General features: G+C 35.6%; 1 protein-coding gene and 1 pseudogene across 4 annotated transcripts in view; one reads left to right on the forward strand and one right to left on the reverse strand.

Annotated features, from left to right (window-relative positions):
• Positions 1–15081, reverse strand: part of AKAP10 (A-kinase anchoring protein 10) — a 74686-nt gene that overhangs the window by 23427 nt on the left and 36178 nt on the right. For all 3 annotated transcript variants that reach the window (XR_013762518.1, XM_079131693.1, XM_079131694.1), the window contains exons 9-11: positions 12451–12595; positions 5826–5999; positions 1170–1279 (exon numbers count right to left, since the gene is read on the reverse strand). Coding sequence is in view for 2 of the 3 variants with exons in the window: in XM_079131693.1 (XP_078987819.1) it covers positions 1170–1279; positions 5826–5999; positions 12451–12595 (429 nt within the window). In the remaining variant the exon portion in view is untranslated. The remainder of the gene's footprint in view (positions 1–1169; positions 1280–5825; positions 6000–12450; positions 12596–15081) is intronic.
• LOC306656484 (ubiquitin-conjugating enzyme E2 D3-like) overlaps positions 1–15081 on the forward strand; it is a 41036-nt pseudogene that overhangs the window by 4343 nt on the left and 21612 nt on the right. The window lies entirely within an intron of this gene.

Raw genomic sequence — 15081 nt, forward strand, 5'->3', positions numbered from 1 at the left:
AATGCAATTAAATAACAATTAAAAAAAAAGTTTAGTTGTTGATGGACCTTTATTTATTTACTTATATGTGGTGCTGAGAATGGAAGCCACTGTGTCACCCGTGCTAGATAAGCACTCTATCATTAAGCTACAACTCCAGCCCCTTTTCTTCAACAAAGACTCCTCAATTTCCCAAAAATCACTGTTACTTTCTGATAAACAGCAATTAAATATGTTGAAATCCCTCCTTCATGGTACTGCTGGGACTGGGATGGGGCTGAGGTAGGTTAATCAAGTCTACACAGGTTTATGTGTTATCTTCAGAGAAGGGGCAGTAATTTTAAGATCTGTCTGCAGCAACTCTCAGTAAGTGGCATATCTTGCCTATCACTCTTTCTGTTCCCAGCTAAAATGAACACAAACCTAGTTCTTAAAGGGAATGATTGCATTCCCTTTTCCAAATACTAGTTATGTAGTCCACAATAAATTATGTTGGCATCTTTTTGTTTTTTTGTTTTTAAGACCAAAACTTTGAAATAGCTAACATGTGAATCAAACAAAAGGTGTAAGAGACAGACTATATTATCATAACATTCATCAATCTGGCACATGGTGGTGGAATAATGATGGTAATGTTTATGGTGTGCCTACTAGAGATCAAGCTAACTTTTAAATGCTTTTCATATATTATTTCTTTTAATCCCCTCAACTCAAGGAAATATTAATATTATCCTCATTTCACAGATGAAAATCTGAGACACCAACAGGTTAAACAGCTTGCCAATAAGTAGCAGATTCAAGATAAAAACCCAGGAAATCACTCCAGAGTCTTCACTTTAGCTACCACGTTACTCTCACACTATGAAAATACTGGACATATAACAACAGATTAGAAAACATTTAAAATTTAATTAAAATTTTTAAAAGATGTAAGTACTTTTGTTTGTTGTTTTTGTTTGTTTGTTGTATCATGCATAAGGGCCTGGACTGTCTCATGCATTACAGGCAAATGTTCTACCACTGAGCTACATTCCTAGTGTTTTTAAAATTTTATTTTGAGACAGGTTCTCACAGAGTTGCCAGGCTGGTTTCAAACTTGTGATACTCCTGCCTCAGTCTCCTGAGTAGCTGGGATTATAGGTGTGCACTACCACACATTTGTAAAAATTCTAAACATGAGCTAAGCTTACCCTGCATATGTCCGTTGATATAAAGATTCTGGATCCAGACTCGCAGCATCCACAATTATCGCTTCATCAAAATTTTTCAGAATTTTAATACTGGCTTTTTTCACACTGGACTATAACAGAAATTATAAAATCAGTAGTACATTATTCAGGACACAAATCAGTCCTTTGGACTATGATAGATCTGTACAAAATTTTCTTCAGTGTATGATTTTCACTCAACCCCTTTACTACTGAGAAGCTTAATAGCAACAATTCTGAAATGTACCCTCAAACTAACTGAAGGAAAGCACAAGATTAAAATGTAAAACATATGCATTTAATATGACAAATCTGTTTACCTAATGACCTAAGTTTCAACAAATGTGCTGTCCTTATAGGCATTATTTTCCCAGTGTGTAAAACTCTCATCCACCCAGACATACATATCTTGGCTAACAAAGCCCAACTTTTTACTGGGTGATCATGAATGTTTTGGATACTCAGTGAAGATGTTTGACAAAACAGAAGCTAAAGAACCCTTTCTAGAGTGACAAGCTAGCTGAGTACAGTATGTTCCTTTTCATCATTCTACCTCCTACTCCCCACTCCCACAAAAAAAGCAAGTTAAAATTGGTATTTTTAATGAAATGCAGAGCTATGGGTTGATCCAGAAATTCCACTTCTAGAAATTGAACTACAGACAGACTCACACTTCAGCAAAATGACATATAATAAAAGATCACTTGCTGTAGAACTGTTTAAATTTAAAAGGGAGGAACAAGTCTAATATTTATAACTTAGGGATACAGTAAATGAACAAAATAACTGAGTAAACACTTCAGTAACGGAGTAGAGGGGGACTCTCTTTATGTGCTGAGAAAAGACACACAGTTAAATCGAAAATAACAGGCACCATAATAAAGAAGGAATACATTTCAATTAATTCTGAGACAACCATTACTTAGATACCATATCCAGATAGCACAAGAAAACCAAGAGCGACCTCTCATATTATGGAGTAAAAGTATTATTTTATGCGTATTTATGAGTATTGATACAAAATCCTCAACAAATCTAGATCTGGCAGCATATTGAAAGCATTACACACCATAACCAAGTGGGATTTATCCTAGGAAAGCAAGGTTGGTTTATTACCTGAAAATCAATCTTACACATCATATCAATAGGAAAGAAAACCCCAAAAACCTATGTTACCATTTCAACTGGCACAGAAAGGACCTTTGACAAAATCCCTTTTGTGATTAAAAAATTTAAAAATTAAGATTAGTAGGGAACTTCTTCAATCTGATAAAAGCATATTGATAAAACTTTTTATCACACTTAACATTATATTAAATGATGAAAAGCTCAAACGCTTTCCCTATGAGATCAAGAATAAGAAAAAGATGCTTGCTTTTGCCACTTTTACTTCACAGTGTTCTAAAAGTTCTAGCCAGAGCAATTAGGTGAAAAAAGGAAATAAAAAGCATCCAAAGTGGAGAGGAAGAAAGAAAATTATCTTTATTCATAGTAAACATCATTTTATATAGAAAATCCTAAAGAATTCACAAGAAAGCTATGAAAGCTAACAAGCAAATTCAGCAAAATTCAAAGCACACAATTAACACACAAAAATCAGCATATAAGAACAATCCAAAATGAAATTAAGAAAACAATTCTATTTACAATTACATCAAAAAGAAAAATGGGCTGGGCACAGTAGTACACACACCTGTAATCCCAGCGACTGGAGGCTGTCACAAAAGGACTGCAAAGTTTGAAGCCAGCCTTAGCAACTTAGTGAGACTTTGTCTTAAAAAAAAAAAAAAAAAAAAAAAAAAAAAGGCAGGGGGGTGCTGTTGGAGATATAGTTCAGTGGTAAAAACACCCGAGTTCAAGCCCTACTACAAATGGAAAAAAAAAGAAAAAAGAAAAACTTAGAAACAAAACTATAAAATGTGACCAAAAGAAATTAAAGAAGATAAAAGCTACGGTGCATATACTTCCCGAATTCAAAACTTACTACAAAGATATAGTACTCAAGTATAGTACTACAAGATATAGTACATTAGGTGGTACTGGCACAAGGATTAACACACAGTCCAATGGAATATGACTGAGAGAGAGTTTAGAAACAAACGCATAGATATGTGATCAATTGATTTTTTCTATCATTCAATGATGTGATGATAGTTTTTTTCAATAAACAATGCTGGGACAACTGGACAATACCTCATACCACGTGCAAAGCTAACTCAAAATGGATCAGATATAAAAGCCCATGGAAGAAAACACAGGAAATCATAAATCATGGTTACTGCAAATTTGGCAATGGTTCTTAGACATAATACCAAAAGCCTGTGAAACCAAAGCAAAATAGAAAAACTAGACTTCATCAAATTTAAAATTTTGAATTTCAAGACACTATCAAGAGGGTAATGGTTGTAGCTCAGTGGTAGAGCACATGACAAGCATGCTCAATTCCTGGGTTCAATTCCAAGTACTGCCAAAAACCAACAACAAACAAAAACACATAGAGAAAAGTAAGAAATACAACTATAAAACTAGGGAAATATCTGCAAATCACTTATCTGGTAAGTCTCATAAAGGACATATCTAGAATATAAAAAGAACTACTGCAACTCAATTAAAAGACAACCCAATATAAAAATGGGCAAAAATTTTGAATAAACTTTCTCCAAAGATAAATTTTATAAAGGCCAATAAACACATGAAAGTTGCACAAGATTGTTAGTAATCAGGGAAATGAAAATAAAAACTACTATGAGATAGAACTTTACACCTGAGATGGCTATAAACAAAAAGACAGATGATAAGTTCTGGCGAGAATGGATAAACTAGAAATCTCATATATAATGCTGGTGGGATTGCAAAATGGTACAGCACTTTGGAAAACAGTCTGGCAATTCCTCAAATAACACTTCTAGGCATATACAACAACAGAAATGAAAACAAATCCATATAAAGATTTGTACACAAATGTCCACAGTACCATAATTCATAATAGCAGAAAGGGGAAATCAATGTCTATCAAGTGACTGATACACACTGAACATGGGTGAACCTTGAAAACTGTGATGCTAAATGAAAAGTCAGTCACAAAAGGTCCCATCTTAAATGGTTCCACTTATATGAAATAAGCAAAATAAGTAAATTTCTGGCTCTACAGAGACAAAAAGTAGATTAGCAGTTACCTATGGTTGGAAGAATGAGTGGGGATTTGTAGTTAAAGTTAACAGGATTTCCTTTTGGGATATAAAATACTTTGTGAATAAAAAAGATAAATTCTGAATATACTAAAAAACCACTGAATAATACAATGTAAATGTGAATTATCACAATAAAGTCATGCCAAAAACTTATATGATTTCATTTATAAAATGAACAGGTAACGCTAATCTACGCTGTCAAGACAGGACAGTAGCTAGGGAGGAGGATAGAGACTAGAAGGGGCTCCAGAGGGCTTCTGGCTGGTAATGTTCTATTTCTTGATCTGAATGTCAGTTACGTGGGTTAGCTCTGTTTGTGAAAATTCTTCAAATTATATATAGCTATGATATGTGCAAGTTTCTATATGTCGTATACTTCAACCAAAAATACACAAATTTTACGTAGCTGCACATGTAGCTCAGTGGTAGAGTATTCTTACCAAGCATGAAGCCCTGGGTTCAATCTCAGTACCCAAAATAAATAAGTAATTAATAAATAAAAACAAGTCATCCTGGTTTATAGAAAAAAAACAAAAAACAAAAAAATCAAAATAGCCACCACACTTAGCAGGTCACCCCTTATGTAAACTTAATAAGGAGAAAAAATACTCAGGAGAACCTTGTTGATGGTAGTAAAGTAGCACTGTCTTACAAAACTCATCCAAAGCTCCAGCATCCAAAAATTTGCAGTGTTACTTATTCGTCAATAGTAATAAGATTATTAAGTTATATGATAAAGCCTATAGTTAAGAACACTAGGTGGGTAATACTTCTGGCTCTACCACTATGTAACTAATAAAATATATTTATTTATATATGTACTTACTTATGGCAGTGCTAGGGATTGAACCTAGGGTCTCACACATGCTAGTTAAGCACTTTATGACTAAGCTACATCCACAGCCTAAAAACTTGTTAACTTCTTAATGCCTCCTTTATATTCCTGCCTTGGGAATATCCCATTTCATGTGATTGTGGGGATAATCTGGTACGGTTTGATACAGGATTAAAACTTCCCCCAAAAAACCCAAAAGTTAGAGAAATATACAATATAGCATTCTAGTTCAAAATGAACTCAAAAGGTCAACACTATGAAACTTAACTTTTTTTAATATTCTTTAAAAAAAAAAAAGCATCCAGATTTAGCTACTAAAATTTCTCAATTACACAAAGAGCACTTGAGAGGCTAAAAATGAATTTCATATTTGATTACCAAGAAGAACAATCATAATGTCAAGCAGAATAATAGCCTGAAACAGTAAGATACTTCATAATATAGTAGTATATGGTTATTAACCACAAATACTTTGATCATAACAAATAGTAAGTAGACTAATTTTTTCTCTTTTATGTCTACAACTTAAAACTTACAAATAGGATCTATTACTGGTATATCAAGGAAAGGACTTGCATATATATTCCTACTGGTAGGCAAATCAGTGAATACCTGAGAAGTGGCACTGTCAGTGCCACCTGGATGAGACTCATCAGAAAGGCCAACAGAACCATGAGCAGTCAGTGAAACATTCCCGCCCAGAAACTCATCTCCGCGAACTGAATGGATGAGATCATTCAAATACTTATAATAAAGATTACTGGACAAAAATCCTGGCAAAAAGACCTGAAAGAGAGAAAAAGCATAATTTTAAAGTTGAAAAATCAAATGCATCTAAAACTGTATTTTAATAGACACATTTTACTCGTAATTCTACCAGTTAAAACGAACATTCATATACCTCCTTGTTGTCCTGAATATTAACACTCTGTACACAGTTTACATGGCAATTAAAATTATGATGCAAACAATTTTGTTGGTCCCCGCAACAAAACACTTCTCAGAAGTTACATGTCTTAATACTAACACTTAGCAGAAAACAGTCTTCAGAGCAGATATAATCTGAAACTAGATCTTTCTGGTTTGTGATATTAAAGTTTCTGTGCATATACTGATGTTTGCTTCTGAACTGCCTTTTGTAAAGCATTCTTTTTTTTAACCTTTATTTATTTTTATGTGGTACCGAGGATCAAACCCAGTGCCCCACACATGCTACGTAAGCTACTCTTCCACTGAGTCACAACCCCAGTCCCTGAACTGATTTAAGATAAATTTTCAGGAATATGACTGCTTGCTTAATTTTAACTTTGGTATATACGAGCAATTTCTCCTTCAAAAGGATATATTGTGTCACTAGCAATATATCAAGTACCTATTTCCACACAAGCTTTCTAAAACTGGGTTGTGTGTGTTGTTTTTTTCAAATTGTTGTTAAATAAATGCCTAATGGCACACAAACGTTTTTATTTCCATTTAATAATTATTAATGATGGTGAGTTAAGTTTCCATGTTTATTATTTGCATTTACTACAAAGCTTTCCTTCACAGCACTTAGCAAAATTGTAAATATTTACGTCTGTATTTAGTATGTACCTTCTTTATAGACTTAGCTGGGGGGAGAGAAGAAGCCACCTTTATTTACCACCATAACACCAACAACTAACATAGAAATACTCAAAGAACTTGTTAAATGAATCATTCATGTCTTCACTGTCTTCTTCCTACTTATCCACCAGGGATCTGCTGGTGTTCTTAAAATTAGTGCAAGTTCCTTACCTAACAAACATTTAGTAAGGACTATCTTACCATTTTTTCTCCATATTTTATTTTTTATTTTGAGACAGGTTCTCACTAAGTTGCTTATTAGGGCCTCACTAAGTTGCTGAGGCTTGATTTGAACTTGTGATCCTCCCATCTCAGACTCCTCAGCCACTGGGATTACAAGCATACACCACCACACCAGGCTATATTTTAATTTTCTAACACAGAAAGTTAACATCATTTATATGTTACAGATCTAGACTTTTCCTTTAAAATCTTAACAATTTTAATTTCAACTATGAAAAAAATATCCTTGGATAGCTGGTGATATTTTGTTACCACCAGTTTTTAAAGATTTGATCTTTATAAATAATTCCAGTAATTGTTTTTTTTTCTTAATTGTAAAAAAATGGGATACATTTTGATTCTCTGTACATGGAATAAAGGCATACCATTCATGTAATCATAAATTTACACAGGGCAATGTTGTTTGATTCATTCTGCCATTTTTTCATCCTTCCCCCCCCACACCTCCTTTCCCTCTATACAGTCCTTCCTTCCTCCAACTTGCCCCCCCCCAACCCTAACCCCTCCCACTCCCCATTATATGTCATCATCCACTTATCAGCGAGATCATTCGTCCTTTGGTTTTTTGAGATTGGCTTATCTCACTTAGCATGATATTTTCCAATTTCATCCATTTGCCTGCAAATGCCATAATTTTATCATTCTTCATGACGGAGTAATATTCCATTGTTATATATATGCCACAGTTTCTTTATCCATCCATCAACTGAAGGGCATCTAGGTTGGTTCCACAATCTGACTGTGGTGAATTGAGCAGCAATGAACATTGATGGGGCTGTTTCTCTGCAGTATGCTGATTTTAAGTCCTTTGGGTATAGGCCAAGGAGTGGGATAGCTGGGTCAAATGGTGGGTCCACTCCAAGCTTTCTGAGTAATCTCCATACTGCTTTCCAGAGTGGCTGCACTAATTTGCAACCCCCACCAGCAATGTATGAGTGTACCTTTTTCGTCACATCCTCGCCAACACCTATTGTTGCTTGTCTTCTTGATAATCACCATTCTCATTGGGGTGAGATGGAATCCTAGGGTAGTTTTCATTTGCATTTCTCTTATTACTAGAGATGTTGAACATTTTTTCATATATCTGTTTGTAGATCTTGTAGATCTTGTAGACTGCTTGTAGATCTTCTGTGAAGTGTCTGTTCATTTCCTTAGCCCATTTGTTGATTGGATTATTTGTATTCTTGGAATTTTTGAGTTCTTTATATATTCTGGAAATTAGTGCTCTATTTGAAGTATGAGTGGCAAAGATTTTCTCCTACTCTGTAGGCTATCTCTTCACATTACTGATAGTTTCCTTTGCTGAGAAAGCTTTTTAGTTGAATCTATCCCAGTTGTTGATTCTTGCTTTTACTTCTTGGGCTATGGGAGTCCTGTTAAGAAGTCTGATCCTAAGCCAACAAGTTGAAGATTTGGACCTACCTTTTCTTGTTTTATGATATAGGGTCTCTGGTCTGATTCCGAGGTCCTTGATCTATTTTGAGTTGTTTTGTGCAGGGTGAGAGGGCATCCCTGCCTTGTTCCCGTTTTTAGGGGGAACGCTTTTAGTTTTTCACCATTTAGAATGATACTGGCCATGGGCTTAGCGTAGATGGCCCTTACAATATGAAGGAATGTTCCCACTATCCCTATTTTTTCTAGTATTTTGAGCATGAAGGGATGCTGTATTTTATCAAATGCTTTTTCTGCATCTATTGAAATAATCATGTGATTCTTAACTTTTAGTCTGTTGATGTGGTGAATGACATTTATTGATTTCCGGATGTTGAACCAACCTTGCATCCCTGGGATAAAACCCACTTGATCGTGGTGCACTTTTTAATGTACTTTTGTACGCGATTTGCTAAAATTTTGTTGAGAATTTTTGCGTCAACGTTCATTAAGGATATTGGTCTGAAATTTTCTTTCCTCGATGTGTCTCTGACTGGTTTAGGTATCAGGGTGATACTGGCTTTATAGAATGAGTTTGGGAGGGTTCCCTCCTCTTCTATTTCATGGAATACTTTGAGAAGTATTGGAATGAGCTCTTCTTTAAAGGTTTTGTAGAACTCGGCTGAGAACCCATCTGGTCCCGGACTTTTCTTTGTTGGTAGGCTTTTGATGACCTCTTCTATTTCATTGCTTGAATTTGATTTATTTAAGTTGTGTATGTCCTCCTCGTTCAGTTTAGGTAATTCATATGTCTCTAGAAACTTGTTGATGTCTTCGAGGTTTTCTGTTTTGTTGGAGTATAGATTTTCAAAATAGCTTCTAATGTTTTGTATTTCACTCGTGTCTGTTGTGATATTTCCTTGTTCATTCCAAATTTTAGTAATTTGAGTTTTCTCCCTCTTTCTCTTTGTTAGTGTGGCTAAGGGTTTATCAATTTTGTTTATTTTTTCAAAGAACCAACTATTTATTTTGTTAATTTTTCCGATTGTTTCTTTTGTTTCAATTTCGTTGATTTTGGCTCTGATTTTAACTATTTCCTGTCTTCTACTACTTTTGGTGTTGGTCTGCTCTTCTTTTTCTAGGGCTTTGAGGTGTAGTGTTAAGTCGTTTATTTGTTGATTTCTACTTCTTTTGTTGAATGCGCCCCATGAAATAAATCTTCCTCTGAGTACTGCTTTCATAGTGTCCCAGAGATTTTGGTATGATGTGTCTTTGTTCTCGTTTACTTCTAAGAATTTTTTAATTTCCCTCCTGATGTCTTCTGTTATCCATTCATCGTATAATAGTGTATTATTTAATCTCCAAGTATTGGATAAGTTTCTGTTTTTTATTCTGTCAATTTATTTCTAATTTCAATCCATTATGATCTGATAGAGTACAAGGTAGTATCTCTATCTTCTTGTATTTGCTAACAGTAGCTTTGTGGCATAAAACATGGTCTATTTTAGAGAAGGATCCATGTGCTGCTCAGAAGAAAGTGTATTCGTTCTTTGTTGGATGGTATATTCTATATAAGTCGCTTAAGTCTAAATTGTTGATTGTGTTATTGAGAGCTATGGTTTCTTTATTCAATTTTTGTTTGGACGATCTATTCAGCGGTGAGAGAGGTGTGTTAAAATCGCCTAGTATTATTGTATTGTGGTCTATTTGATTTCTGGAATTGAGAAGGATTTGTTTGACGTACATGGATGAGCCAATGTTCGGGGCATAGATATTTATGATTGTTATATCTTGCTGATTTATGCTTCCCTTAAGCAGTATGTAATGTCCTTCTTTATCCCTTCTGACTAGTTTTGGCTTGAAGTCCACATTATCTGAAATGAGGATGGATACTTCAGCTTTTTTGCTGTGTCCATGTGCATGGTATGTTTTTTCCCATCCTTTCACCTTTAGTCTATGGGTATCTCTTTCTATGAGATGAGTCTCTTGCAGGCAGCATTTGTTGGATTTTTCTTTTTAATCCAATCTGCCAGTCTATGTCTTTTGATTGATGAGTTCAGGCCATTAACATTCAGGGTTATTATTGTGATATGATTTGTATTCCCAGTCATTTGACTCATTTTTGTTTTTTGACATCATTTGGTTTCTCCTTTATTTGGCTATTCCTTTAGGTTAGTACCTCCCGTTGCTGTTTTGCATCGTTGTTTTTCATCTCTTCCTCATGGAATCTTTTGCTGAGAATGTTCTGTAATGCCGGCTTTCTTTTTGTAAATTCCTTTAGCTTTTGTTTATCACGGAAGGATCTTATCTCATCGTCAAATCTGAAAGTAAGTTTTGCTGGGTATAAGATTCTTGGTTGGCATCCGTTTTCTTTCAGGGCTTGGTAAATGTTGTTCCAGGCCCTTCTAGCTTTTAGGGTCTGGATTGAAAAATCTGCTGATATTCTTATTGGTTTCCCCCTGAATGTAATCTGATTCTTTTCTCTCGCGCCTTTAAAATTCTGTCTTTATTTTGTATGTTAGGTATTTTCATAATAATGTGCCTTGGTGTGGGTCTGTTGTAATTTTGTATATTTGGAGTCCTATAAGCCTCTTGTACTTGGTTTTCCATTTCATTCTTCAGATTTGGGAAATTTTCTGATATGCTATCATTGAATAGATTGTTCATTCCTTTGGTTTGTTTCTCTAAGCCTTCCTCAATCCAAATAATTCTTAAATTTGGCCTTTTTATGATATCCCATAATTCTTGTAGATTCTGTTCATGATTTCTTACCATCTTTTCTGTTTGGTCAACCTTGTTTTCAAGATTAAATATTTTGTCTTCAATATCTGAGGTTCTGTCTTCCGGGTGTTGTATCCTATTGGTTATGCTTTCTATGGAGTTTTTAACTTGGTTTATTGTTTCCTTCATTTCAAGGATTTGTGATTTTTTTTTTTTCAGTATCTCTAACTCTTTATTGAAATGCTCTTTTGCTTCCCGTATTTGCTCTTTTAACTGTTGATTGGTGTGATCATTTAATGCCTGCATTTGCTCTTTCATCTCCTCGTTTGCTTGCCTGATTATATTAATTATGTACATTCTGAACTCCCTTTCTGACATTTCTTCTGCTGTGTTGTCATTGGGTTTTATTGATATAGTATCTAGGTTTGTTTGGGACATTTTCTTCCCTTGTTTTCTCATATTGGTCAGATATCAGTGGGACTCTGAGATATTGCAGATTTCCTCTATTGGCTTATAGTGTCCCTGTAGATTTCCAGTGTATCACCTCCCAGCCTTCAGTAGCCCGAAGTCTTGGAGGAACTTGATAATGCAGTGCTTCCGAAGAAAGCTGCCCCTAGCCTGCTACTGGCTCCAGGGCTGGGGACTGGCTCTGTGCAGAAAGGCTCTCACTGGGCAGTCTGCTCCAAGAAGCTGGCTGTGGAAGGAGCCTGCCACTTGAGGGAGCAGGGCTGCGTGGGGAAGACTCTAGCTGCCCTGCCGTGCTCCAAGAAGCTGCCCCTGTCCATGCCTGCCTCCGGGGGCCGAGCTTCACCCAGTGGGAGAGACTCATCCCGCAGCTCTTTGTTAGTCCGAGTCTCTCATTGCCTCCCCTTCTTGAATCCTGATTTCTGGAGTGAAAGGAGATGCAGTCACTTTCTAGTTCACTATCTTGGATCCTCCAGAAATTCAGTTTTTGTGTAGTGTACTATGGAACAGTACTTAATTTACCTTTCCCAACTGTATACACATGCCACGTATTAGCAACATAATTTCACAGGCTTATCCTAGATTCTGTGCAATTCTTGGCAGATGAGGACAATGGCAGTACAAAATTTTAGTACTAAGGTCACTCAGCCTATAAAGGTGAAGATTAATACATACCAAAACTCATACCAGACTCAAAGTGTCTGTTCTCAGTCACTATGTTATACTGCTTCAAATTTTCACTGTTGTGTTATATTTGCTGTTTCCTATGGTATATTTTCTGGATTCCACTAGTTTAAAAACTTCTTGTAATACTTTTGAAGATCTTGGTTACCTTCTCCATGGTTGTCCAGGCCTGTCGCAGTGGAGTTGTGAAACAGTTAGGGAGTGGTCCACCTTCCCTGCAAATATTGGATTCAATTTCTAATCGTACAACATCATCAAATCCAAGAGGATGTGTCGCTTGAAGGGAGAAGTATCTATGGCAGAAAGACATCCAAAGTAAGATCAAATTCTATAGCAAGTATAAGCATTTTTTGGCACTACTTGATTCAGCTGCAGATCTAGAACCACAGAGCTCAGTGATGACAGATCTACTATAACCTTTATTTATTCTCACTTTGCCAAAGATACCTAGATGAATTTGCAACCTACCTACCTACCTTCCAGCCATTCTTAGCTTCTGTCCAATCAACTCTGCTGATGTTTAAGAGCTATGCAAGTCAAGCTACAACTCAGGCAAAGAAACCAATCAATCACACATATCTGATGGGCACCCAGCCTTCCTTCAGAACTTAGTTGATAGAAATGGATTTATATAAAAATAAGATGTGGGCTGGGGATCTAGTTCAGCTGGTAGAGCGCTTCCCTTTCAAGCACAAGGTCCTGGGTTCAATCCCCAGTACCACCAAAAAAAAAAAAGAAGAAGAAGAAGAAAAGAAAAAGATAAAAATGAAAAAAGTAAGACATGGACATGGTCATTTCCTCAGAAAAGAGAACATAAAAGATCTATGCTCAGGATACAATGAGAGCACACTATCATAATTTGGAGGCTTAAGCAATAAACATGTAGAAATTCAAAACAAAATGCCACAAAGGGCCAAGTGGATGAATTTGATATATTTTGAGAGAACTAATAGAATTTGCTGATGATCTGATATAGAAAGGAAAAGGAGAATAATGGTTACTCAAAAATTTCTAATTTGAGGGCTGGGGCTATGGCTCAGTGGTAGAGTACTTGCCTGGCATGTGTGAGGCACTGGATTCAATCCTCAGCACCACATAAAAATAAATAAAGGTATCATGTCCATCTATGACAAAAAATATTAAAAAAAGATTTCTAATTTGATGGGATAAAATGTAGCTAGTGTTTTGGCAAGCTGATTAGGAAGCAGATACAAAAAGTACATTAAATCAGAAAAAAAATCTCTTCCAAGCACTTTAGTAGCTTATCTCTCTAGTTTCTGACAAAAACACAAAAAGGTTCATGATCATAAGTGATGATGCATACATGATACAACCACAAAAAAAATGGGAGTTATAAAATCAAATCTTGCACAATGAGCCTGGCAAAATGATTATGCCAGTGGGGTGTCACAAAGTCATTTTCATTTAATAACATTTCCAAAGGTAAAGTGGAATCTAGTGGGAAACAGGGTCTCTACTGTGCGTTACTGAGCTCTACCCTGGATGTTACTAGTGCTAGTGCCACTGTCTCAGCATCAAACTCTTACCTTTCAGTCAACATTTTCACAACAAAAAGTGAGATTCCCATGTTGTAATTAATAAATTGGTAAATACTCCTTCATGACGTGAATTTTCAGGCACCCCAGACCAAATTTCTAAAGGTAAACTCTTGTTATTTTAACAGTCATTTAACAATCTTTTAAATGTAATATCTTCTACAACTGAATTTGCACTAAATATTGGACAGAATATTAAGAATTATATTCCAATCCAAGTTCTTCCACTAACTTGCCCTGTGACTTTGGGAAAATTACTATGTCTTTAGGCCTTAGTTTCTTTATCTGCAAAAGGAAGAAAATCAGATTAGCTCAGTTACCTGAAATTATCTTCTAAAATAAAGATTCCTGGGGCACACCTGAAGTGTGCTGAATCTGAATCTTAGAAACGACTAGAAACCTATTTTTAACAAGCTCCTAGGTGACTCTTATGCAGCCTGGCATACGCCTTCAGACTGATGTTCAGGAACCACTGGCCTACATGTTTTTGGCTCTCCTTCCAAATCTAACATTCTTTACAGTTTTCTCTATCCTCAAATAATTTTCATTAATATGTGCTTGTAGATGCAAATAACAAATTACTTTTCGTCACAAAATAAGAAAATTTAAATGAAAAGACCACCTCAGGTTTTGGATCTGGCCAAAGTCTTTATCACTTACCCAAGCAAATATTTTGAATTCTGTTTACTATAAGATATTTCCAACTTTACCTTTTCAGTGAAAAAAATGAAAAACTGGCTTGGGACTATAGCTTGGGAGAGCACTAGCTTAGCATGAGTGAAGCTCTGAGTTCAATCCGTGCTACCAAAAATAATACAACAAATGATAATGCACAACTATCATTCACTTAAAGCAGATTTGCACCAGAAAACAATACATTCAAACAAAGATATTTAAGGCTCTCTGCAATCTATACCAACCAGCTACATGTTCCTCTTGTATCCCTTATACTTTCGATGATTTAAATTCACGTTCCTTCCCTACTTTCCTTTTTCCTGATTCAACACAGGGCCTTAGGCATTCCAAGTACATTTCTAACTCTAAGCCCTCAAACTCAAGTTTCTTAAAGTGCCACATTTCCCAAAGTTTCCATGACTCTGCTTATATTAGTATCTTTATTTAGAACTTTCTTTCCTCCCCCCACCCCCATCAATCTGGCAAAATTCAATTCACTTTTCAGATCCAAATCAAAACTTTCTCCCGTGAAACCCTCCCTGAACACC

The sequence above is a fragment of the Sciurus vulgaris genome (genome assembly GCF_902686455.1).
Source record: "Sciurus vulgaris genome assembly, chromosome: 3".
NCBI lineage: Eukaryota > Metazoa > Chordata > Mammalia > Rodentia > Sciuridae > Sciurus > Sciurus vulgaris.